General features: G+C 59.9%; 2 protein-coding genes across 7 annotated transcripts; one reads left to right on the forward strand and one right to left on the reverse strand.

Annotated features, from left to right (window-relative positions):
• Positions 1–25: 25 nt before the first annotated feature.
• Positions 26–16,103, forward strand: OPRL1 (opioid related nociceptin receptor 1). Of its 6 annotated transcripts, none has more exons than XM_010343236.3 (5): positions 26–1,367; positions 6,721–7,022; positions 7,697–7,962; positions 13,365–13,720; positions 13,824–16,103. In XM_010343236.3, exons 3-5 carry the CDS (start codon positions 7,730–7,732, stop codon positions 14,345–14,347), a joined length of 1,113 nt encoding a protein of 370 aa, XP_010341538.1. In that variant the 5' UTR covers positions 26–1,367; positions 6,721–7,022; positions 7,697–7,729; the 3' UTR covers positions 14,348–16,103. The 6 variants fall into 6 exon arrangements, with proteins under 6 accessions (XP_010341538.1, XP_010341540.1, XP_010341536.1 ...); XM_010343238.3 differs by having other exon boundaries at positions 6,779–7,022; XM_010343234.3 differs by lacking the exon at positions 26–1,367 and adding an exon at positions 4,549–6,412.
• Positions 16,104–19,885: 3,782 nt separating this feature from the next.
• NPBWR2 (neuropeptides B and W receptor 2) lies at positions 19,886–22,953 on the reverse strand. The gene is made up of 2 exons (XM_003932684.4): positions 22,757–22,953; positions 19,886–22,311 (listed from the first exon to the last, which is right to left on the reverse strand). The coding sequence occupies exon 2, from the start codon at positions 22,218–22,220 to the stop codon at positions 21,219–21,221; it is 1,002 nt and encodes a 333-aa protein (XP_003932733.1). The 5' UTR covers positions 22,221–22,311; positions 22,757–22,953; the 3' UTR covers positions 19,886–21,218.
• Between the last annotated feature and the right edge of the window lie 364 nt (positions 22,954–23,317).

Genomic DNA, 23,317 nt, shown 5'->3' on the forward strand with positions numbered 1-23,317 from the left:
ATCCGCGGGGGCGGGTGGTGGGGGTGGGGGTTCCCCTCCGGAGGGCCCTGGGCGCGTGGATGCGACCCTCATGGGGGCCACCGCGGCACAGAGGCTTAGAGCCAGCTTCTCCAGCTCGGGCGAACGTCCTTTCCAGACTGCAGCAAACGCACCGTCCTAGGGGGTGTGGGCCCAGGTTCCTGGCCTGAGGGATCTTTGGGGCTAGTTTTGTGGAGTGGGGCCATGGGCCATGAGGAGACCTTGTGGTTCAGGCCTGTTCCCTTCCGATGGCCAGGAGGCCCTGGCACCGGCCACTGGTGTTCACAGAAAGGGGTACTCGGGACCCCTCACCTCTTCTAGGGCAAGTCTGGGGCCTCAGGGGTCCAGGGGTCCCTCAAGACTAGAGCTGGGTTTTGCTGAACCCTGTGTCTTGGGATCTTGGGTCCTAGGTCCTAGATCTTGGAAATCTATTTGTGCATTCCTTTATTTTATAACTAATTAATAATTCTATTTTTGTTTTTTTGAGACAGAGTCTTGCTCTGTTGCCTAGGCTGGGGTGCAGTGGTGTGCTTAAAATTACTAGCTCACTGCAATCTCTGCCTCCCGGGTTCAAGCCGATTTTCCTGTCTCAGCCTCCCGAGTAGCTGGGATTACAGGCACCTGCCACCACACCTGGCTGATTTTTGTATTTTTTGTAGAGACGGGGTTTCATCATGTTGGCCAGGCTCGTCTTGAACTCTTAACCTCAGGTGATCCACCCACCTTGGCCTCCCAAAGTGCTGGGATTATAGGCGTGAGCCACCATGCCTGGCCAATTAATAATTCTATATTTTTTTCAGGCATTAATAAGTGTGTTCTGGAATGTCTTAATTCACATGCTTATTCCACAGTTTAAATTGGCAAAAGTGAATGTATTAAGTTCATATCTGTTATGTATCTATTACTTCTACAAGATGTCTGTGCTCTCTCTACATTTGTAGACGTGCCTCTGGGGTACCTTACTGGGAGTTGGAACCTGTGAGCCTGGGAGTAGGGCTGTCCTGGCTGAGGGGCAGGGTCTTAGCTGAGGTTCTGGCCTTTTGGCAGGAGGCTATTGGGTGTTCCCATTGTTTTTCGGAGGCTGCCCTGGTCTCTCAGTAAGAGGGTAAACTTGGACATTCAGCCCTTGGCGAGGCCCATGCTTCCAGCCCTCGAGGCTTTGCTGCTCCCCACAAAGGCTCTTCCTGGTGCTGCTCCCTCCCCTCCTGCAGGTGTCTTTGGGGTGCTGCCCAGGCAGTAGCACCAGCCTGGCTTGAGGAAGGTCCCTGGGCTCCAGAAGCAGCAGTGAGTACGTAGGGACGCTCACCCGCGGCCACTTCCTCCAGGCAGCCTTCTGTGCTCGCATAGAGGTGAGTCCTTTGAGACAGGACCTGGGCTGTCCTCAGCTTCCCTGGGTCCCGACCAGTGAGGCACATGGGTGGGGAGCTTTGAGTAAGGGAATGTTTTTCTGTTCTGCGAGAAGGGGCTTGTGACCTTGTGTTTTTGTAGGACTGGAACACCTTGACAACCCCTGTCCATTATTCCCAGCAGGTACTTCCAGGGCCTACCTGGCCCACACTCCTCGCCCCTGCTGTTTCTCCACACACTTGTAGTTCTGTAGAGAGGGTTCTCTGTGTGTTTGGGGTCCAGCAGCTGTGAGGGACCCAGAAGGCTGGCACCTCCCATCTGTTTCTGTCCCCAGGATTCACGTGTTTTTCAAGGGCTAATGGAAATGCCGAGATCTAAAAGCATGTTTATTGCTGCCAAGGCCTGACAATGAAACTTCAAATCAAATTAGTAAACTTTTAAAATGACTACAAAATTTAACATCATATTGAGAAGCTGCTACTCAATTTTTTTGTTATTGTATATTAATTTTGTAAAGTTAAAATTACTAGGACAAAGTAATTTATTTTGATGAAACTCAGAAATGTTAAAATTCTTTCACTTTTTTTTTTTTTTTTTTTTGAGACTGTGTCTTACTCTGTCACCTAGGCTGGAGTGCAATGGTGTGATCTTGGTTCACTGCAATCTCTGCCTCCCAGGTTCAGGCGATCCTCCTGCCTCAGCCTCCTGAGTAGCTGGGATTACAGGCTTGTGCCACCATGCCCGGCTAATTTTTGTATTTTTAGCCATGTTGGCTAGGCTGGTCTGGAACTTCAGGATGGTCTTGATCTCCTGACCTCGTGATGCACCTGCCTCAATCTCCCAAAGTGCTGGGATTACAGGTGTGAGGCACCATGCCTGGCCTCTTTCACTTTTTCAATAGCACTAATGTATGGCCTGGTGACTATATTTCCCAGGGGATGGCTGCTCTGTGTGGGGCTGCCAGACCCTCTGGTTTGACTCTTGTCCTTGGCCAGCCCAGCGTGGTGAAGCCTGTGGAAGGAGGAGGTAGACTGGGCCTGCCCTGCGGGTTCGAGTGGTGGGAACAGAGGACAGTGCTCCAGCTGCTCTCTAGCATTTGCGGATTCTGAGTCACTGGATAAGAGTGAGGTGTGTGTGTTTGCCTGGTGAGTGAGTGTGAATACTCTCACCCCAGAGCCCAAATACCCACGAGCTCCACGTGCAGCCTGTGACAGGCTTTTACTGTCATTTGTGGACACAGGCTCTGTGCTGTCTTTCGTGGGCCGTTGTGTCATGTCTTGAGCTATCCCTCATATCCTTGCATGCTGTTTTGCCTGCCTAGGACATGTGTTTGAGGTTGTCTTGCTCTCTCGTATGATTTGTCTCTCTTGCTATCTCTTGTGTGACATGTATGTTCTGTATAGGACCCTGCTTCTACCTTCCCCTTCTGGAGGGGCCACCCCACCTTTGGCAGGTTGGGGGAGGCAGGGCTCTATTAGGGGTCTAGAGAAACCTGGGCCATTTCATCTGCACCACCTGCTCTCATCTGTGGGAGCCTTTCTGGGTCCAGGGCTGGGCCCCTGCCAACCTCGGGGAGCGTAGTCAGCATCACATCTGGCCACTCCCCTGGCCAGATGACCAGGCCTGTCCTTCCCTCTAAGACTGCACCTGTGAGGGGCCAGGCATCTGCCTCCTGCAGTCTCTGCTGGGTCTGTTGACCACACTCTCAGAGGATAACTACTGAGACCGGAGCTCATAGGCCTAGCCTGGCAGTGTGCTGCTGAGTCATGGCCAGGTTTGGAAGGCTCCCAGGGCTGGGGGTCGTGAGATAGGCTTCTTGGAGGAGGTAGGACTGGAGCTGGTGGGGGTGTGGCAGGATTCATGCAAAGGGCCAGGATCTGCACAGGAGGCCAGAGACTGTGCAGGAGGCCAGAGACTGTGCCTCAGGCCAGAGACTGTGGAGGAGGCCAGAGACTGTGCTGGAGGCCAGAGACCGTGCTGGAGGCCAGAGACTGTGCTGCAGGCCAGAGGCTGTACAGGAGGCCAGAGGCTGTGCAGGAGGCCAGAGACTGTGCCTCGGGCCAGAGACTGTGCAGGAGGCCGGAGACTGTGCAGGAGGCCAGAGACTGTGCAGGAGGCCGGAGGCTGTGCAGGAGGCCGGAGACTGCAGGAGGCCAGAGACTGTGCAGGAGGCCAGAGACTGTGCAGGAGGTCAGAGACTGTGCAGCAGGCCAGAGACTGTGCAGGAGGCCAGAGACTGTGCAGGAGGCCAGAGACTGTGCCACAGGCCAGAGGCTGTGCAGGAGGCCAGAGACTGTGCAGGAGGTCAGAGGCTGTGGATTGAGGCCAGAGACTGCAGGAGGCCAGAGACTGTGCATTGAGGCCAGGATCTCTGCATGGAGCAAGAGTATATGCAGGGAGGACTTCTAGGGGGTCACAGGATCTGTGTAGGGTGCAGGATCCTTGCAGCAGGGCTTGGATATGTGCAGGGGCCAGGATCTGGGTGGTGGCAGGATCTGTGCAGGGAGCTAGGATCGGTTCAGTGGGGCAGGATCTTTGAGGGGAGTCAAGATCTGTGTAGGGTGCCAGGATCTGGGCGGGGGCACGGTCTGTGCAGGTGGCACGGTCTGTGCCAAGGGGCAGGTAGGTTCTTGCAGGGGGACAAGATCTGTACAACGAGGCCAGGATCTGTGCAAGGCGGTCAGGGTTTATGCAGGGGGCTGGGAATGTATAGGGAAGATGGGGTCTGTTCTGACTGTCCCCAGGACTCATGGAGGTGGCAGGATCTTTGCCATGGGGCAGAGTCTCTTTGGGGGAGCAGCTTCTGTGCAGTGGGGCCAGGATTTGTGCAGTGGGTGGGGTCTACATTGGGAGTCAGTGTCTGTTCAAGGGACCCGTTTGGGGAGGGCAGGATTTGTGCTGCAGGGAGTGTCTGTTCAGGTCAGGGGGAGAGGACCTGTCTAGGAGAGCAGGATCTCTACAGAGGGGCCAAGATCTATGCAGGGGCATGGGTTCTCTGTAGGGTGGGGGTACGGTCTGTGCCGGGGTTTGGGGCCACTGGATCTTTCCAGGTGTGGTCTGGGTCATTGCAAGGGGGGACAGATGGTGTGCATCAGGTGCACAGAGTCAGTGCATAGGGGCAGGGTCTGTGTGGGTGGGGCCAGGTTCTGTGCAGGGGGCCTAGGCTGTTCAGGTTGCCAGGGTCTTAGCAGGGGCTTTGCAGCGGGCACAAGGGACGGAGGAACTGTCCTGGGTTTTGTGATTATGAATATACCAGGGCAAGATGACACAGAAAACACAGGAAGTTCAAGGTAACACAGTATAAGATTATGAACACCTTCTGGATCGATTGGGGAGGCCACGGCCTTCTGCTGGACTCTGAATGGCTCCCACAAAGTGGGTTGAGGTCTCTGTTGCCTCCTGAAACACAAGGCAAGACAGAGCTGGGAGCTGCCTTGCTGGGGGCGCAGGTGGCTGGTTGCTGTTGCTGGGTGAGAAGGCTTGAGGTCAAAAGAGGCAGGGGTCAGGGAGCGAGGTCTAACCGCACCCCCTTCCTGTCCTCCTGTCCTCCTGTCCCCAACGTGTTTGCCTCCCCTCCTCCCCTCCTGCCCTCCCCCTCCTCCCTGTTCTCTCTCCATTCTTCCTCCCACTCCTTTCCCTTTCCTCCTCCTCCCTGTCCCGGCTCCTCATTCCCCCTTCTCTGGCTGCATGGAGGAAGTTGTGGGGGTGACTGGGTGGCAGGCAGACATGCTAAGGGAGAGGGTTTGCAGCAAGAGATGAGGTGCCTGTGTCCCGCACTCTGCCCTGGCCTCTGCCACTGGCTCCTGGGCCGGGGACATTGAGGGGGGCTCCTTTGTCCCCTTTCCCTTACAAAGTCTCTTCTCTGCCCACCCTCAGTGCCTGCAGTGCCCAGTCTGGGTGGCAGCTGAAGGCCATCAGGAAATCAGGTTCTGTGAGTGGGTAGGCAGGCTCAGGAAGCTGCGGTAGGAGGATCTAGGGTTTCCCGCTCAGACCTTGGTGAGCCCAACTGGGGCAGGGGGCTGCAGGGGTCCGAGCCTGCCTGGATTCCTTCCCACCTCAGCTCCTGAGGCAGGGGGCTCGCCCTTGCGCCTTTCCTGAAGAGCGTGTTTCTGCGTGTGTGGGTCCTCTGGGTGTCTGACGGCCTTGGTCTGTGTCTGTTCCCGGAGGTGTCCATGCACGCCGTAGGTCTGCCTGTGAGCCTCTGTGTGCCTTGGCACCGTCTTCCATGTGTGTGACCTGTGTGTGTGTGCATCCCTGTGACCGTCTGCGTTTCTGAGTATGTATCTGTGTCTCTGTCTGTTCACCCATATGCCTGTCTGGGCATCTCTGTCTATGTTTGCAGGAATGTGTGTCCCATGTGTCCCGTGAGTGTCTGTGGACATGCTCCGTGCCTTCACATGTGTCTCTGAGCCTTGGTTGCTGTGAAGATGCAGGGATAAGTCCTGGGGGACAGCCAGGGATGCTGGGTCCTGGGGCATCTGCCCGTTCCATCCTCTCCTGATTTGCCAGGTATCCTAGCGACGCTGCTGCCGGTTGCTTAGCAACCAGGTCCCCATTCTTGGAGAAGGTGCTCTGAGCAGGGTCTGAGCTGTGTCGGGAGAGGTCTGCTTCTCCTTCAAAGCCTGTGCAGGAAGAACGACCCCGTGACCGGGTGGGAGCTGGCGATTCAGCTCAAGGGTCACCCACACGGCCTTGACCTGTGACCTTTCATCTCAGTGGATCGGGCAGGGGACACCCGTGCTGAGAAAGATGCAACTCCAAAGGAGCCGCTCAGCTTTGGGGGTGCCGGGGCCTGTGTGGGGAGTGATGCTTGGCACAGCTCTGGGACCCAGCTGTGGCAGGCGTGTCTCCCAGTGACAAGCAGACCTGGGGTTCAACCCGTCTCTGTCACTCTGCAGGGCCTCATGCTGCTGAAGCTTCATGCTGTCAGCAGTGGCCGGTGCGGTGGGGGTGACTGAGCTTCGGGAGCACGCAGTAGGTGCTGGGCCAGGGCTGGGTCTCGCCTGCTTGTTTACCATGAAGCTTTGATCTGCGGAGAGCTGCCCAGGTGGGGGATTTTTGTGTGCCGGGAGCCCAGCTGGGGGGTGCTGTTCTGGGCACGGAACGCCAGCTCCAGCTGGTCTGGACCAGCTGTCCGAGGCCGTGTCTCTGTGTGCGAGTCGTGACCCCATGTCTGTGTGCGTCTCCCGGAGGCTGCATCCCCAGGTCTGCGTCTGTGTGTCCTGTGCCTGTGAGCCTGTGGCCATCTCTGTCCGTGTGTCCCGGCCTGTGCCTGTGTCTCCATCTGGGATCTGTGGGTCTGAGCCTCCTTGTTCATCTCTGCATGTGTGTCCTGGTCCGTGTCTCCCCATCCAGTGTGGGGCCGGCGCAGCCCTGGACGCAGTGACCCACCTTCCCTCGGCCCCTCTTCCAGCCTGTGCAGCCCCTCCCCCTCTGGAGCTGCAGCCTCCTCCTCCTCCCCCCCGTGTCGGGCTGCCGGGCTCACTCGGCTGCTGCGTCTGGTCTGGCGGTCTGGCGTCTGCTGAGGAGACGGAGACCCTGTGCTGAGCCAGTGGCGGCTGGGCCTCTTCCACCCTGCTCTGCACCTATGCTCGACTGCTGGCCGGCTGAGGGTGGGGTTCTCCACGGTGGTCCCAGCTCCCAAGAAGGTTGCAGAGGTAAGGGCCTGAGCTGCTGGAGGTCGGGTGGGGGTCCTGCTGACAGACTGCAGCACAGCAGGGCTGGGGGCAGGAGGAAGCTGGGTCCCAGGCGTTTCTGGGTGTGTCTCAGTCTCTTTTGTGTCTGCGTGTGCATGAGGGCAGGTTTGGGCATCTGTGTGTTTATGTGTGTGTGTGACATGTGTCCCGGCATCCCTGTGCCTGTGAGCACACGACTGGCTCTGTCCGTGAGTCCCTGTGGGTGGACACGTGTCCCATGGTATAACTGCCTCCAGGCAGCCTGTATGTGAGTCTCTAAAGTGAACAAGAGGTGCCCTTGGGGTGCATGTGTGTCTCTGTGTTCTGTGAGCCCCTGTCTGTGCACACATGTCCTCATGTCTCCATGAGTCCCTGGCTGTGCATGTGTGTGCCCGTGTGTTCCGGTGTGTGTGCCCATGTGTTCCGGTGTGTGTGCCCGTGTGTTCCGGTGTGTGTGCCCGTGTGTTCCGGTGTGTGTGCCCGTGTGTTCCGGTGTGTGCCCGTGTGTTCCGGTGTGTGTGCCCGTGTGCCTCAGTCACTGTGGCTGCTGCCCGGTGGGGGGTCCGTGTGCCTGCTGGGCGACACGTGCTGTGCCGGAGGCCGCGGCTGGGCGTGTGTCTGGCTCTGCAGCTGCTTGTCTCTGTGCTCTGTCCCAGGTGCTACACTGAGTGGATCTGCAGGGCACTGGCATGGAGCCCCTCTTCCCTGCCCCATTCTGGGAGGTCATCTATGGCAGCCATCTTCAGGGCAACCTGTCCCTGCTGAGCCCCAACCACAGCCTGCTGCCTCCGCACCTGCTGCTCAACGCCAGCCACGGCGCCTTCCTGCCCCTCGGGCTCAAGGTCACCATCGTGGGCCTCTACCTGGCTGTGTGTGTCGGGGGCCTCCTGGGGAACTGCCTCGTCATGTACGTCATCCTCAGGTAGGTGGGGCCCCGGGGTTCCCGTCGGTGAGTCCCACACAGCCGCAGAGGGGAAGCCGGCTGTTCCGGACTGGCCTGAGCAGGTGGTGCTTTCCTGCTTCCTCCATTAAATGTTTTTGACCCTGTCCAGGAGGCAGGGCCCATCCTGAGGCCCCGGGTGCTCGCCTCCCGGGGAGGGGATGGGAAGGGCTGGCCCTGGCCCACCCCCACTGTGTCCCAGGCAGAGATGTCGCCACCCCCACCCCTGTTTGAACTGTGGACCAGGCTCTGTGCCAAGCTGTCTGCTTGAGTGGTCTCATGAGACCCCACATCGGCCCTCGAGGCGCTCTTGTCGGCCCATTTCCTGGATGTGTGGAGGGAGGCACAGGGCTGGTGCCGGGACGGTCCTGAAACCCCTTCTCAGGCTCCAGGGCTCCTGCTCATGAAGTGTCTGCGTTGAGCCCACGATCTGTGGATTCACACGGGAAAACTTGTGGGGGCCAAAGAGAGGGCAGCAGATGGCTGAGGGGGCAGTGTGGGGGCAGTGCGGGGGCAGTGTGGGGGCAGTGCGGGGGCAGTGCGGGGGGCAGTGTGGGGGCAGTGCGGGGGGCAGTGCGGGGGGCAGTGTGGGGGGCAGTGCGGGGGCAGTGCAGGGGGCAGTGCAGGGGGCAGTGCGGGGGCAGTGTGGGGGGCAGTGTGGCAGTGCGGGGGGCAGTGCGGGGGGCAGTGCGGGGGGGCAGTGCGGGGGGCAGTGTGGGGGGCAGTGTGGGGGGCAGTGTGGCAGTGCGGGGGGCAGTGCGGGGGGCAGTGCGGGGGGGCAGTGCGGGGGGCAGTGTGGGGGGCAGTGCTGGGGGCAGTGTGGGGGCAGTGTGGGGGCAGTGTGGGGAGCAGTGCGAAAAAGCAGTGTGGGGGACAGTGTGGGGGACACAGTGCAGGGAATAGTGTGGGGGGCAGCTGGGGGCAGCCAAGGGGGATAGTGTGGGGGACAGTGCAGGGAACAGTGTGGGGGGCAGCTGGGGGCAGCCAAGGGGGATAGTGTGGGGGATAGTGTGGGGGACAGTGCAGGGAACAGTGTGGGGGGCAGCTGGGGGCAGCCAAGGGGGATAGTGTGGGGGACGGTGTGGGGGACAGTGCAGGGAACAGTGTTGGGGGCAGCTGGGGGCAGCCAAGGGGGATAGTGTGGGGGACGGTGTGGGGGACAGTGCAGGGAACAGTGTTGGGGGCAGCTGGGGGCAGCCAAGGGGGATAGTGTGGGGGACGGTGTGGGGGACAGTGCAGGGAACAGTGTTGGGGGCAGCTGGGGGCAGCCAAGGGGAATAGTGTGGGGGGACAGTGTGGGGGACAGTGCAGGGAACAGTGTGGGGGGCAGCTGGGGGCAGCCAAGGGGGATAGTGTGGGGGACGGTGTGGGGGACAGTGCAGGGAACAGTGTGGGGGGCAGCTGGGGGCAGCCGAGGGGGATAGTGTGGGGGACGGTGTGGGGGACAGTGCAGGGAACAGTGTTGGGGGCAGCTGGGGGCAGCCAAGGGGGATAGTGTGGGGGACGGTGTGGGGGACAGTGCAGGGAACAGCGTGGGGGGCAGCTGGGGGCAGCCGAGGGGGATAGTGTGGGGGACGGTGTGGGGGACAGTGCAGGGAACAGTGTTGGGGGCAGCTGGGGGCAGCCAAGGGGGATAGTGTGGGGGACGGTGTGGGGGACAGTGCAGGGAACAGCGTGGGGGGCAGCTGGGGGCAGCCAAGGGGGATAGTGTGGGGGACAGTGTGGGGGCAGTGCAGGGAACAGTGTGGGGGGGCAGCTGGGGGCAGCCAAGGGGGACAGTGTAGGGGGCAGCTGGGGGGATAGCCAGGGGATAGTATTGGGGACAGCATGGGGCACAGCGTAGGGGTCATTGTGGGAGTGGGCAGGGAACCCTTCACATGGGTTGTGTATGGGGCAGGTAGAAGATGGGGGTGACTTAAGCAGAAAGGGAGGGTTTTCTCAGAGAAAATGAGGAACCCCAAATCCATCCAGATGAGAGAGACTGAAGGGGCGGGGACAGCAGGTGGGGTCTTGAAGGCCCGGTTGGGGGAACTTTGTTCTTCAGGTAGTGAGGGGTTATGGGTGATACTTCAGCAGGAAAATGACGTGGCTGGAATGAGGTTTCTTAATTGATCAGGATGTTGCCTGGACCCAGAGAAAAGGTGATTGTGAAGAAAGTACCTGGGACTCTAAAGCGAGTGGTCTTTTCCTTATAACCTCAAAGGGCCCCAACCAAAGGTGCTATGTAGGTAGAGGCAGGACAGGGCAGTGGGGGTGTTCAAGCTGCCACCATCCCAGCCTTGTCCTCTTAGTGTCCCTGAGAAAAGCTGTTCCCCTGGGCCCTGATTTTCCCATCTGGAAAGTGAGCAAGGTGGACCATGTAGCTACACCTGTGTGCGCGTATGCGCGCGCGTGTGTGCATGCGAGTGTTTGCGTGCGTGCATGTGTGTACCCGTGTGCGCACATGTGTGTGCGTGTGCATGCGCGTGTGCATGTGCATGCATGTGCCTGTGTGCGTACACCTGTGTGTGCATGTATGTACACGCGCATGTATGTCTGTAGGTGCGCACGTATGTGCATGTGCATGTGCATGTGTGCATGTATGTGCCTGTGTGCGCACATGTGCGTGTGTGTATGTGCATGCATGTGCTGTGTGCGTGTGTGCATGTGTGCATGTGTGTGCATGTGTGCGCCCCTGTATGTGCATGCATGTGCCTGCTTGCGTGTGCATGTGTGCGCGCCTGTGTGCGCGCCTGTATGTGTGCACATGTGTGCGTGTGCCTGTGCATATGTGCATGTGTGTGTGCGTGCCTGTGTGCACGCGCACATGTGTGCGTCCATGTACACGTGTATATGTGTGCAGGTGACACATGGTCAGACGAGTGTGGGAAGAACAGCTGCCCCTCCCCAGTGCTGACTCCTAAGCCAGGGCACTGGGGAGACTGCTTCACGATGTGCATGTCCCTTCGTGGCTGGTGGGCGTGCCACGGCTCAGGAGTGTGGCAGCCTGGGGTGGTCCCTGGGCTTGAGCCCCTTTCCTGCCATGATGGTGTCTCTACTGTGTCTCTCCTCTGCTCTGGGCATTACAACTCTCTCAGCCACTTCCTGAATTAGAGCAGACAAGGAAGGTCATCTTGCTCACCAGAGTCCCCAGAGAGATTGATGCTGAGGAGCTGCCCTGGCCATGCTGGCAGCACGCAGCATGCTTTGAGCCGCTGGGCTGTGGGACCATCCCGGGAGTCAGAAACACCCTACTCTGAGCCCTGCTCTGCTTTTTACCAGCTCTATGTTTAAAAAAACAACATAGATCCTCTGGGCCTCAGTTTCTTCCTCTATAGAGGGGGATCAAATCTTCAATGACATACATTCCCCCTGAAGAGCTTGGTGCAGGTATCTGCCGTAAGCATGGCCATGTCTTCATGATTGCGGCCTCTTTGTGCTTATTCATAATCACTCTCTCAGAGGCAGAACTGAGCCCCATACTTCCTCACAGCAGCTAAACTCACACAGAATAATGTCATCTCGGGTGCTGCTGCCATTGCCAATACGACTGCCGCCACCATCATCACAGTCATCACCATCACCACCAGCATCATCACCATCGCAATCATCATCATCATCATCACCATTGTCACCATCATCACCATCACCTCTGCCATCATCATCAATTCACCACCACCACCACCATCAGTCATCACCATCACCACCAGCATCATCACCATCGCCACCATCATCATCACCATCACCATTATCACCATCATCACCATCACCTCTACCATCATCAATTCACCACCACCACCGCCATCACCACAGTCATCACCATCACCACCAGCATCGTCACCATCACCACCATTATCACCATCATCACCATCACCTCTACCATCATCAATTCACCACCACCACCATCATCACTATCACCATCACTACCTCCACCACCATCATCACAGTCATCACCATCACCACCAGCATCATCACCATCGCCACCATCATCATCACCATCACCACCATCATCATCACCATCACCACCATTATCACCATCATCACCATCACCTCTACCATCATCAATTCACCACCACCACCACCATCATCACTATCACCATCACCACCTCCACCACCATCATCACAGTCATCACCATCACCACCAGCATCATCACCATCACCATTATCACCATCATCACCATCACCTCTACCATCATCAATTCACCACCACCACCATCATTACTATCACCATCACTACCTCTACCACCATCATCATCACCATCGCCACCATCATCACCATCACCACCATTATCACCATCATCACCATCACCTCTACCATCATCAATTCACCACCACCACCACCATCACTATCACCATCACCACCTCCACCACCATCATCACATTCACCATGACTATCACCATCACATCACATTCATTACCATCACCACCACCACGACCACCATGACCACCATAATCTTCCCCAACTATTACAACCATTTATTTAACACTTTTTTTTTGAGACAGTCTCACTCTGTCGCCCAGGCTGGAGTGCAGTGGTGCTATCTTGGCTCACTGCAACCTCTGCCTCCCAGGCTCAGGGGATTCTCTTGCCTCAGCCTCCCAAGTAGCTGAGACTACAGCACGCACCACCACATGGGGCTAATTTTTGTATTTTTAGTAGAGACAGGGTTTCACTGTGTTAGCCAGGATGGCCTCAATCTCCTGGCCTTGTGATCCATCCACCTTGGCCTCCCAAAGTGCTGGGATTACAGGAGTGAGCAACTGCGCCCAGTAACAAAAATTTATTAATCACCAACAATTTTCCCAGCACTTTCCAGCACCTTTTCCTGTGCTCGGATACAATCATACCTCATTAGCATCCCTCCTGTGCCTGTCACCATTTTCTGTCTTTATTGCTAGACAGTTGCTAGACAGCAGTGTGGACTTGGAAGTCTCTTGGTATGTTCTTATGGACTCTGGAGCCCTTAGAAACCTCTGGCAACTGTAGGGACAGCATTTGAGTCTGTGAGGGGTCTTGGAGGAGACTCAAAATCAAGGAGAGCAGGCTCTTTCCCTCAGGGTTCTTCCCGTTTGCTCCCATGCAGAGTTCAGGGTGTGCTCTGGTTTCCTACACACCCCAACTCCTCTAAAGTAGACCTGTGTTTAGGGCTTGGAACTTGTGTGTGTGTGTGTCAGAATCACTTGAGGTGTGGTTAAGATGTTTGACCCCAGGCTTCATCCCCTCTGACTGACTCAGTGAGTCTCAAGTTGGGTCCACGAGCTGTCACTTACCAAGCTCCTATGGGGACTCTGATGTTAAGGGACTCAGGACCAGCGTAGCTTCTGGTGGCCAAGACGAACCCCTTGCCTTTTGCTGCCCGGGTCAGCCAGCCAAGTGAAGCCTTTCTTCTGCCTCTACTCCGCAGGCACACCAAAATGAAGACAGCCACCAATATTTACATCTTTAACCTGGCCCTGGCAGACACTCTGGTCCTGCTGACACTACCCTTCCAGGGCACAGACATCCTCCTGGGCTTCTGGCCGTTTGGGAATGCCCTGTGCAAGACGGTCATTGCCATCGACTACTACAATATGTTCACCAGCACCTTCACGCTGACCGCCATGAGTGTGGATCGCTACGTGGCCATCTGCCACCCCATCCGCGCCCTGGACGTCCGCACGTCCAGCAAGGCCCAGGCTGTCAATGTGGCCATCTGGGCCCTGGCCTCTGTTGTTGGTGTTCCTGTGGCCATCATGGGCTCGGCACAGGTCGAGGATCAAGGTCAGTGGGCGGTCCCCTCCTCCCCTCACCAGGCTCCCCGTGGCTCTGGGGTGGCCCCTCCACGTCTCCTGGGCCCATGCCGACCCCGTTTCTGTCCCTGCAGAGATCGAGTGCCTGGTGGAGATCCCTGCCCCGCAGGCCTACTGGGGCCCCGTGTTTGCTGTCTGCATCTTCCTCTTCTCCTTCATCATCCCCGTGCTCATCATCTCCGTCTGCTACAGCCTCATGATCCGGCGGCTGCGTGGAGTCCGCTTGCTCTCGGGCTCGCGAGAGAAGGACCGGAACTTGCGGCGTATCACTCGGCTGGTGCTGGTGGTGGTGGCTGTGTTCGTGGGCTGCTGGACGCCCGTGCAGGTCTTTGTGCTGGTCCAAGGGCTGGGTGTGCAGCCGGGCAGCGAGACTGCCGTGGCCATCCTGCGCTTCTGCACGGCCCTGGGCTACGTCAACAGCTGCCTCAACCCCATCCTCTACGCCTTCCTGGATGAGAACTTCAAGGCCTGCTTCCGCAAGTTCTGCTGCGCGTCTGCCCTGCGCCGGGAGATGCAGGTGTCTGACCGTGTGCGCAGCATCGCCAAGGACGTGGCCCTGGCCTGCAAGACCTCTGAGGCGGTGCCGCGGCCCGCATGACTAGGCGTGGACCTGCCCATGGTGCCCGTCAGCCCACAGAGCCCGTCTACGCCCAACACGGAGCTCACACAGGTCACTGCTCTCTAGGCTGACACGCCCTGAGCACCCAGAGCCTTGGACGGGCTTTTCCCTGTGGGCCAGGGATGCTCGGTCCCAGAGGAGGACCTAGTGACATTGTGGGACAGGTCAGAGCATCAGGGCTACCTCCGAGGTCCCGGACACACTGAAGCTGCCCTCCTGGTGCAGGGCTGCAGGGACACAGGGACCTGCCTGGAAGCATCTGCTGTGCCGGTGGACGGCCCCGACTGGTGCCCAAGCCCCCACCTCCCGTGACTCTTGGCCGCTCTGCTGCTGTGTTGGCAGAACCCTGGGTGAGCACGCACCGGAGGAGCCACAGCAGCTGTGTCATCGTGTGCACCCCACGTGCTGTGTGCTGTGTGCATGGCAGGACTCCAGCGGCGTCTCCTCAGGGCAGCTGGACAGGCTTGGCGCCGCCACATACGTGCAGCAGGCAGCTCTTCCGTGGGGTGGGACTTGCCCTGAGCTTGGAGCTGCCACCTGGAGGACTTGCTGTTCTGACTGCGGCTGTGCAGCCAGGGTCACCCCAGGAGGGAGTGTCCCGGTGGACTGTCAGTCCCTGGCTGCAGACGCGGAGCTGGGCCTGGGCCAGCCACACCTCTGAAGGTTTTCTGTGTGCCGCCCTGTGCAGGCCTCATCCCTGCCTGCAGCTTGGCTTTGGGCCCAACCCCGTTTCCCCTCAGGAGAGCAGCGGGAGGCCCTGATCCATTCCCTGTGGCAGTGGACCGGACCATCAGCTGAGCCCTGCTGCTCGGTGCGTGGGAGGGCCTCAGGAGGAAGGCGCCGCATGACCACCATGGGCAGCTCTGTCGTTCACAAAGTAGAGGCCTCATTTTCCTGGTCTCAACTGCTCTGTTTGGAGCAGGGTGGGGGAAGACTTTCTGAGGGTCCCCACATCCTCCCAGGGCTCCCCTCAGTCTCTCCTTTGCTTGAAGTCAGCGGTCAGTGGCTGTGCTGTGCTGCGGGGGAAGCTGTGTGGAAGAAGAACCCAGTGGCCACAGCATAGTTCTGCTCTGGTGACGCCTGCTTCACTTACAAACCTCAAGATGGTCCTGCGCAGGGACCGGGCTTGCTGCCCAGAGGGAGGTGCGGGGCTTGGCAGGGCTGGCTTGAGCCCAGCTGCAAGGACTGTGGTGGCTGCAGGGACACTTGGGTGGGGGCTGCAGTATCTGTACCTCAGGGGATGCCTTGCTGCAGTCACCCAGAGTGTCACCCTTCCTGGTCTACAGATGGAAGCTGCAGGTTGGTGACTTTGCAAATGCACTTCATACAGATGAACTATTAAAATTCCTGCAACATTGAAAAAACTCAATTTTTCCACCGAGACCTTGGCCAGGTAACCTTAGGCAGCTCCAAAGAACAGGAAGTGATGGTGTCTCCCCACAGAGCCTGCTCCTCCTGGTCTGGGGAGCCTCAGCCGTGGGGATTGTTCCTGAGGAGGCCCATACTGTCTCCGGGACGTCTGTGGCAGGAGTCTCTGAGAACGAGAGCTGCCTAGCTGCAGTGTTTTCTTGCCAAGGCTAAGCATTTTGTGAATCTGTGCTGATGTAATTTGCGTCTTCACGTATTTATGCATGTGGCAAGTGTGAAGTCCTATGCACGTAGCCCGCCCTGGGTCTGTCTTCCAGGTCATGAAAAAGGACCCTAATAAATGCTCACTCACTGGCTGGGTACTCTTCATAACAGGAGCTTCTGGCTCTTGCCACCTGGGGATTTCCTTCTGAAGCAGCTTTTCTGGGATTGGCACGTGGGTGGGAGGGGGCTGTGGGGTTTGGGCCGAGTCCTCGAGCCTGCCCTGAGCTGTCCAGCAGGCTGGGCCCTGCCCTCAGTGGTGGGTCCTGGGGAGAGCTGAAGCTGGTTAATGGTGCATGCCGGGCTCCTGCCTTTTCTTCAGCACACACAGTTTCTCCCTAAACAACCCAAGGCTTCCCCCTCCCCTGCCCCCCTGAAGAGAGAGAGGTTCCCTGAGGGTCCAGTGGGAGGGAGCTGCAGGGTTTTCTTCCTCACATTTCGTCTCAGAAGAACTCTTGTTCATTTCCCCTTCCTTGAGCGGATCTGAGGGGTTTTGGTGAAAGGTGAGCAGACAGCCTCCTCTGGGGCTGGGCACACTCTTGTGATGGACACTTGCCTGCTGCTTCCTGTGTGGCCTGGTTCAGCCCAGGCTGACCTGAGAAACAGATGACCCCATAAGAGAGGCTGTGGAGGGTAATGGCACACTCCAGTCCAAGTGCTTGTCTCTAGGGCACATTCTGCAGGGTTTTATACAGGTTTGAATTACAGGCACTGTCTTCTCCTGGACTGCTGTAGCAAGGCACCACAGACCGAGGGACATAGAAACAGTACACGTTTATTCCTCAGAGCCATGGAGGCTGGAGGTCTGGGACCAGGTGCAGGCATGTCGGGTTCTGGGGAAGACCTGCCCCAGGCTCCATCTTCTTGTATATCATGCCATGGGTTTGCGAGCTCCAGAGCATCCCTTTTCCTAAGGGCACTCATCCCATTCGGAAGGGCTCTGCGGTCATGACCTGTCACCTCCCAAAGGCCCCCTCTCCTAGTACCATCACCTTTGGGGGCTTGGGATTTCAAAATACAAATTTTGGAGGAACGCAAATAGTCTGTAACAAACACATTGCCATTAAAGCAAAGCTTTAGCATCAGGGACGATTTGGGAGGGACTGGCTGCACCAGGGCAGGCACCGTGCCCTTGGGCCCAGGAGATGGAGTGGTCTTGGTGGAGGAGGCTCACGCGTGGGCCCCTGTGTGGGTGGGTGTGCATCCAGGGCTAACGCCCACAGCTAGTGTCTTCCAGAAGTAGCCGGCCCGGCAGGGGCCAGGGGCCGAAGGAGGAGTTGGGGGCAGTGGCGGCTGACCAGCTCCCTTGCTTTCCAGGACTGGGTTCCACCCCAGCGCGCCCTGGCTCTCCTCTGCAGCCCCCGGCTCGTCCAACCCACCTCTGCTGTTGGGCTTGGTCGAGTCGCCAGGCTTTTCTGGGCCTCAGTTTCCTTCCCCGTGCAAAGGGGACAGCAGAACCCTCTTTGCGGGTTATGGGGAAGGCTGGGGTGCCCGCGAGGGTCCCGGGTCCTGTCCCGCCTCAGGAAGGCCTGGGGTCTGCAGCGGCGTCGGACCCCCCCGCCAGGGGACGCTGTGGGCTCGCGCGGGCCCAGCCCTGGTTCCCGGGTGTACGGCGGGGTCTGGAGGTGGGTGGCGGGGCCGGGCTCTCCCTGGGATCCGGGGCCGGAACGTGGAGACGCGGCGGGCTGAGCCGCTCAGTGCGGCCCCCGCTCCGCCCAGAGGTCCGAGGTGGTCGCGGGGCCGCCTCCCGGGAGAGCTTGCCAGCCATCCCTCCCGGCTGTGGGGCCTCCCCAGTCCTGGGGTCCTGGCGCTCCCTGGCTGGGGGGTGGTCTGCAGGCCCTTTTCCTGATCTGCCTGGGTCCCCGAGGAGAAAACGCTGAGGATCCCGTTGCTGGACTATGGATGGGGTAGGAGCCGCCCGAGGGAATCAGGGGTCTGGGTTCTGGGAGTAAGCCTAGTTGGCTTCTCCGCAGTAGAGATGCCCGCTGGGGCCAGAGGGCAAACTGGGGGCAGGAGGGAGACTTGCCTTGGCGCTCCTTAGCCGCCCCCACCCCGTGGTGCGTACTCTCAGCCCCGCCCTCCACGCGCTCCCACTCCGGCCCCGCCCTCCACGCGCTCCCTCGCCTCCGGCCCCGCCCTCCACGCGCTCCCACTCCGGCCCCGCCCTCCACGCGCTCCCTCTCCTCCGGCCCCGCCCTCCACGCGCTCCCACTCCAGCCCCGCCCTCCACGCGCTCCCCCTCCTCCGGCCCCGCCCTCCACGCGCTCCCCCTCCTCCGGCCCCGCCCTCCACGCGCTCCCACTCCTCCGGCCCCGCCCTCCACGCGCTCCCACTCCGGCCCCGCCCTCCACGCGCTCCCCCTCCTCCGGCCCCGCCCTCCAAGCGCTCCCACTCCTCCGGCCCCGCCCTCAACGCTCTCCCACTCCGGCCCCGCCCTCCACGCGCTCCCCCTCCTCCGGCCCCGCCCTCCACGCGCTCCCACTCCTCCGGCCCCGCCCTCCACGCGCTCCCACTCCGGCCCCGCCCTCCACGCGATCCCACTTCTCCGGCCCCGCCCTCCACGCGCTCCCCCTCCTCCGGCCCCGCCCTCCAAGCGCTCCCACTCCTCCGGCCCCGCCCTCAACGCGCTCCCACTCCGGCCCCGCCCTCCACGCGCTCCCTCTCCTCCGGCCCCGCCCTCCACGCGCTCCCACTCCTCCGGCCCCGCCCTCCAAGCGCTCCCACTCCTCCGGCCCCGCCCTCAACGCGCTCCCACTCCGGCCCCGCCCTCCACGCGCTCCCTCTCCTCCGGCCCCGCCCTCCACGCGCTCCCACTTCTCCGGCCCCGCCCTCCACGCGCTCCCACTTCTCCGGCCCCGCCCTCCACGCGCTCCCCCTCCTCCGGCCCCGCCCTCCACGCGCTCCCACTCCGGCCCCGCCCTCCACGCGCTCCCCCTCCTCCGGCCCCGCCCTCCACGCGCTCCCACTCCGGCCCCCCCTCCCGCCCCTCGTTCCGAGCTCTCTGCGCCTCACGCTGGCTCTGCTCGGGCTTGGAGCAGCGTCTGTCTGGGAAACAGCCTCATTTGTCTGCTCAAGGGCTCCAGGCGTCAGGCTGCTGTGCTGCTGCTTTGCGAGGTGTGACTGCAGCGCAGCCGGGAAACGAGTCCTTGCGGCGTGGGTGTTGGGGGACAGCTCGTTCTTCTTGCGGCGTGGGTGTTGGGGGACAGCTCGTTCTGCTTGCGGCGTGTTGGTGGTGGCTCAAAAAGTGTCTACGGGCTGGGCTCGTGTGTGTCATCCCAGTGCTTTGGGAGGCTGAGGCGGGCGGATCACTTGAGTCCAGGAGTTTGAGAGCAGCCTGGGCAACATAGTGAGACCCTGTCTTTAAAAAAAAAATTGCCTGGCGTGGTGACGCACACGTGTGGTCGCAGCTACTCCCGAGGCTGATGTGGGAGGATAGTCTGAGCTCGGGGATTCGAAGCTGCAGTGAGCTGTGACCACACTCCAGCCTGGGTGACAGTGAGACCCCTTCTCAATTAAAAAAAAAAAAAATGAAGCAAAAGGAAAATGAACTGTCTACAGCCCCTGAGTGCCGGGTGGACATGTGACTTGCTTCCAATGCACGGAATGAAGGGACTGCAGACGGTCCTTGGCCTCAAATGTGTTGAGGCTTCCTCTTGGCTCCCTCCTGGGTCACTGGCTCTGGGGGACCCAGTGCCATGTTCCGAGGATACCCAGCCGCTGAAGCATCTATGTAATGAGGAGCAGAGGCCTCCTGCCAGGCGGGCAGGGGAGGGAGACTTCTCAGGAGATGTCCCAGCACCTGCCCAATATTCAGATGCCAAGGCCTCGGCCAATGTCCTGACTGCAACCTGATGAGAGACCCCGAGCCAGAACCACCCAAAATGCCACTTTAATTCTTGAACCACAGAAGCTGTGAAATAGTTGTTGTTTTAAGCTGCTAGGTTCTGGAGAAATTTGTTACACAGCAGCAGACAGCTAATGTCGTCAGGGAAGGTGACTGGATGGAGCTGGCCCTGGCATGTTTGGCTGACTCACTCTGAGGAGGGGCACTGAGGCAGCCTTGAGCTGTCTGGGCTTGACAGGCAGGGCCCTCGTGGCCTGGAAAGCTGGGGTACTTGGTGGGTGGTCGGAGGTGGGCATACACCCTGGGATACCTTGTGAGGTGGTAAATGAGGGGTCCTGTCTGCGAGCTGGACAGACTGCCCAGAGTTCTGGGTCATGAGGACTGAAACCAACCCTGGGGGCTCACGCCTGGCTGCCAGGCTGGAATGCCAGGTGTGGAACCAGCTGAGAACCATGGGCCAAGGATGGGGGCCCGGCCACGGCGCACCTGGGTTGTCTTCTGGGACCAGCCCCGGCCCCTCCCCCCGGACAGTCAGTGGTGTCTGAACCGCCTGCCCTTCATTACCAGCACCCGCCCCCACCAGAGTTTCAGTGTGCAGCTCCTGCTGGCTGAGTACAAGCCCCAGCCACACCGTGGGAGGAAGAGTTCCAGGCACCAGCCTGTCCAAGTGACAGATGGTCCCTAGGCCATGGTGGCCCAGAGGTCCTGGTGGAAGGGCCCTGTGTCCTGTAGCAAACTATGAGAGGACCATCGGCCACGGCCTGGGGAGGGGGTACAAAGGAGCACAAGGGCGTGGCGGGGACGGCCAACTGCTGGAACATCACTTGGGTTTCAGGCCGTGACAGTGGATTTCGTGGTCTCAGTTGCTGCAGGTGTTGCTGGCCTTTGCAGCAGCACAGCACTGCTGCCTGAGGTGCCCACACTGTGCCACCTCCCAGCCCTGTCTTGGGAGGAGCCCAAGGGATCCTGACTGTTCCACGCAGTGCTGGCCCAAGTCGAGATCACGGTTTGGGTTCCTTCCCCTCCCAACCATTGTCATTAGGGAACCCCAGCCCCAGAACCTTCCGGGGCTTGTCCATCTGTCTGTCCCTTGTGGGTAATTGGACTCAGGAGGCTTGCTGTGCTGGGGCCTTCTGCTCTGACCTGGATCCCTGTTGCTGTCCACCCAGGGGCGGTTCAGGAAGCAGACGTGGGAGGTTTATCCCCATGACTGTCTCTGGAGGTCTGGTGGCCAGCATTTTGAGGGTCTGTGTCTCGCTGTGTGGAGAAGACAGCATGGGGATGTGAACAGGCAGAGCGTCCCCTGGAAGAGGCCGCCTGAACTGGGTGGGTGGGGGTGTGGGTGATGGCGGGGGTGATGATGGGTGCTCAGGCCCCTCAGCACCGGAACATGGTGCGGAAATTCTTGCGGAAGCTGTCGTCCAGAAAGGCATAGAGGAAGGGGTTCAGGCACGAGTTGGCATAGCTAAGGCTGGTGATGACGTAGGACATGCTGATGACCAGCGGGGTCTGGGGCAGGTCTGTGGCCAGGGCCACGACGGAGGCCAGGTGGAAGGGCGTCCAGCAGAGGAGGCACACGGTCAGCACGACGAGGACGAGGATGGTCACCTTCCGCCTGGCCTTGCCTAGAGCCTTGGCGCCAGAGCAGAGCCGCACGGCCCGCAGCCTGCGCAGCAGGTCTGTGTAGAGCACACAGATGGTGCACACGGGCACCACGAAGCCCAGGACCACCGTGTAGACGCGGCTGGCCTTGGACCAGGCCTGCTCGGGCTGCGGGAAGCTCAGCCCACAGCTTGGCACCTGCAGCTCATTGCTGTAGACGCCAGCAAAAGAGAAGAAGGGCAGAACCAGGACGGTGACGCCCAGCCAGACACACAGGCTGATGACCTTCGCCCCCCGGTAGGTGCGCCAGGGCATGTGGCGGGACCGCACGGTGGCCAGCACCACCAGGTATCGGTCCGCGCTCATCACGGCCAGGAAGTAGATGCTGGAGAAGATGTTGTAGTGGTCGATGGCCAGCGTCAGCTTGCAGAGCAGCCCCCCGAAGGGCCAGTGCTGCAGCAGGTGTTCTGCGATATTGACAGGCAGCACCAATGTGAAGAGCCCATCAGCAATGGCCAGGTTCAAGATGAACACGTTGGTCACCGTCTTCATCTTGGGTGCCCTCAGGATGACCAGGATGACGGCTGTGTTGCCGGTCAGCCCCACGGCGCAGATCCCAGAGTACACGGTGGGCAGGAGCACGTAGAGGATCGGTAGTGGCTCTGAGAAGGTGGCGTTGTGGCCGGTGCCATTGTCCTGAGAGACGTTGGCACCCGCTGTGGTGAGGGAGGAGGCACCCCTGCTGTGAAGGGGCTCCAGACACCCAGCGGCCTGCATCGTAGGTGGGACCGTTGACGGTTTGTGCCCCGGGCAGGTGGGGGGTGCCTTGGAGTTGGGTGTCTGGTAAGAGGTCTCCTTGGGCTGGATTCTAGGAAAGAAAATCAACCAGAAACTTTGAGATCTGGCCGTCTGTTAGAGCACAGCCGCTCCAAGTTCTCTGGCGAAGACGGTGGGCCACTTTGCCAGGTCAAGTGCCTGGGGCCAGAGGGAGCTGGAGCCAGGTGGAGTGTGTGGGGGCCTCCCCCAGCCTCCTCCCGGTGATGCTTCGGCAGGTCAGTTCCCTCCTCCCGCAGAGAGGGGCTGCTGGCCACCTTCCTGGGAAGAGGAGATGTGGTTCTGCCCCTGCCCCAGCAACCTGCAAACGCAGTCTAAGTACAATCAAGCAATCCCTTTGAAAACACCTCCCAGCTCATCTCTGGTCCCCTTGAATCTGAAGCTCCTCACTCCAGGGGTCTTGGAGTTGGCACCCTCCCTCCCAACCTCCTAGAGGTGCTGCAGACCCCGCTGGCCCACCTGCTTTTCTCTCTACTGACCTGTCCAGGGCGTCGAGCCCGGAATTTGGTAGCTTTGGTGTGTTCCTGGTGGCGGCCAGTACAGGCAGTTGCAGGGATCGGGGGGGAGGTGTGGTCCTCACCAGCAGACCCCAGCTGAGGTTTCAGGAGTTTCAGGACCTGCCCTGCTGGCTGCCTCGGCCCTGGAGGCAAGGTTCCCAGCCCGGTGGCAGCGCTGATGCTGGTGAGGGAGGGAGGCGGATCCCCCACGCTGACGTGGAACCCGGAAGGCAGGGCCCCCCTTCCCCTGAGCTGCAGTAGCGCCTGCAGTCGGCTGTCCCAGGCGAACTCCTCAGTGGGTGGCCAAGGCACGTGTCTGCCTGTGCGTGTGTGCGCCTGTGTGTCAGGAAGGCACTCCATGCAGGGGCCTGCGGGTGTGCCCAGGTCTTTGGGCAGAGGGTACTGAGGGCATCTGTGCCTCGTCTGGGCGTCACTGTGGCCCTGGGCACCCTTATCTGTGTACATGGGGGTCTCGGTGGGTCTTGTGGCCCACCCTGTGTGGTGAGGGTACATGGTGCTTGCCTGTGTGTGTGCCAGTGAGGA

This window comes from Saimiri boliviensis, chromosome 9 (genome assembly GCF_048565385.1).
Source record: "Saimiri boliviensis isolate mSaiBol1 chromosome 9, mSaiBol1.pri, whole genome shotgun sequence".
NCBI lineage: Eukaryota > Metazoa > Chordata > Mammalia > Primates > Cebidae > Saimiri > Saimiri boliviensis.

Coding starts and splice junctions, on each gene's coding strand:
- NPBWR2 (XM_003932684.4), bottom strand. CDS start 22,220: ATGCAGGCCGCTGGGTGTCTGGAGCCCCTTCACAGCAGGGGTGCCTCC.
- OPRL1 (XM_010343236.3), top strand. CDS start 7,730: ATGGAGCCCCTCTTCCCTGCCCCATTCTGGGAGGTCATCTATGGCAGC. Junction 7,963..13,364: donor GTCATGTACGTCATCCTCAG/GTAGGTGGGGCC, acceptor TCTACTCCGCAG/GCACACCAAAATGAAGACAG. Junction 13,721..13,823: donor GGCACAGGTCGAGGATCAAG/GTCAGTGGGCGG, acceptor CTGTCCCTGCAG/AGATCGAGTGCCTGGTGGAG.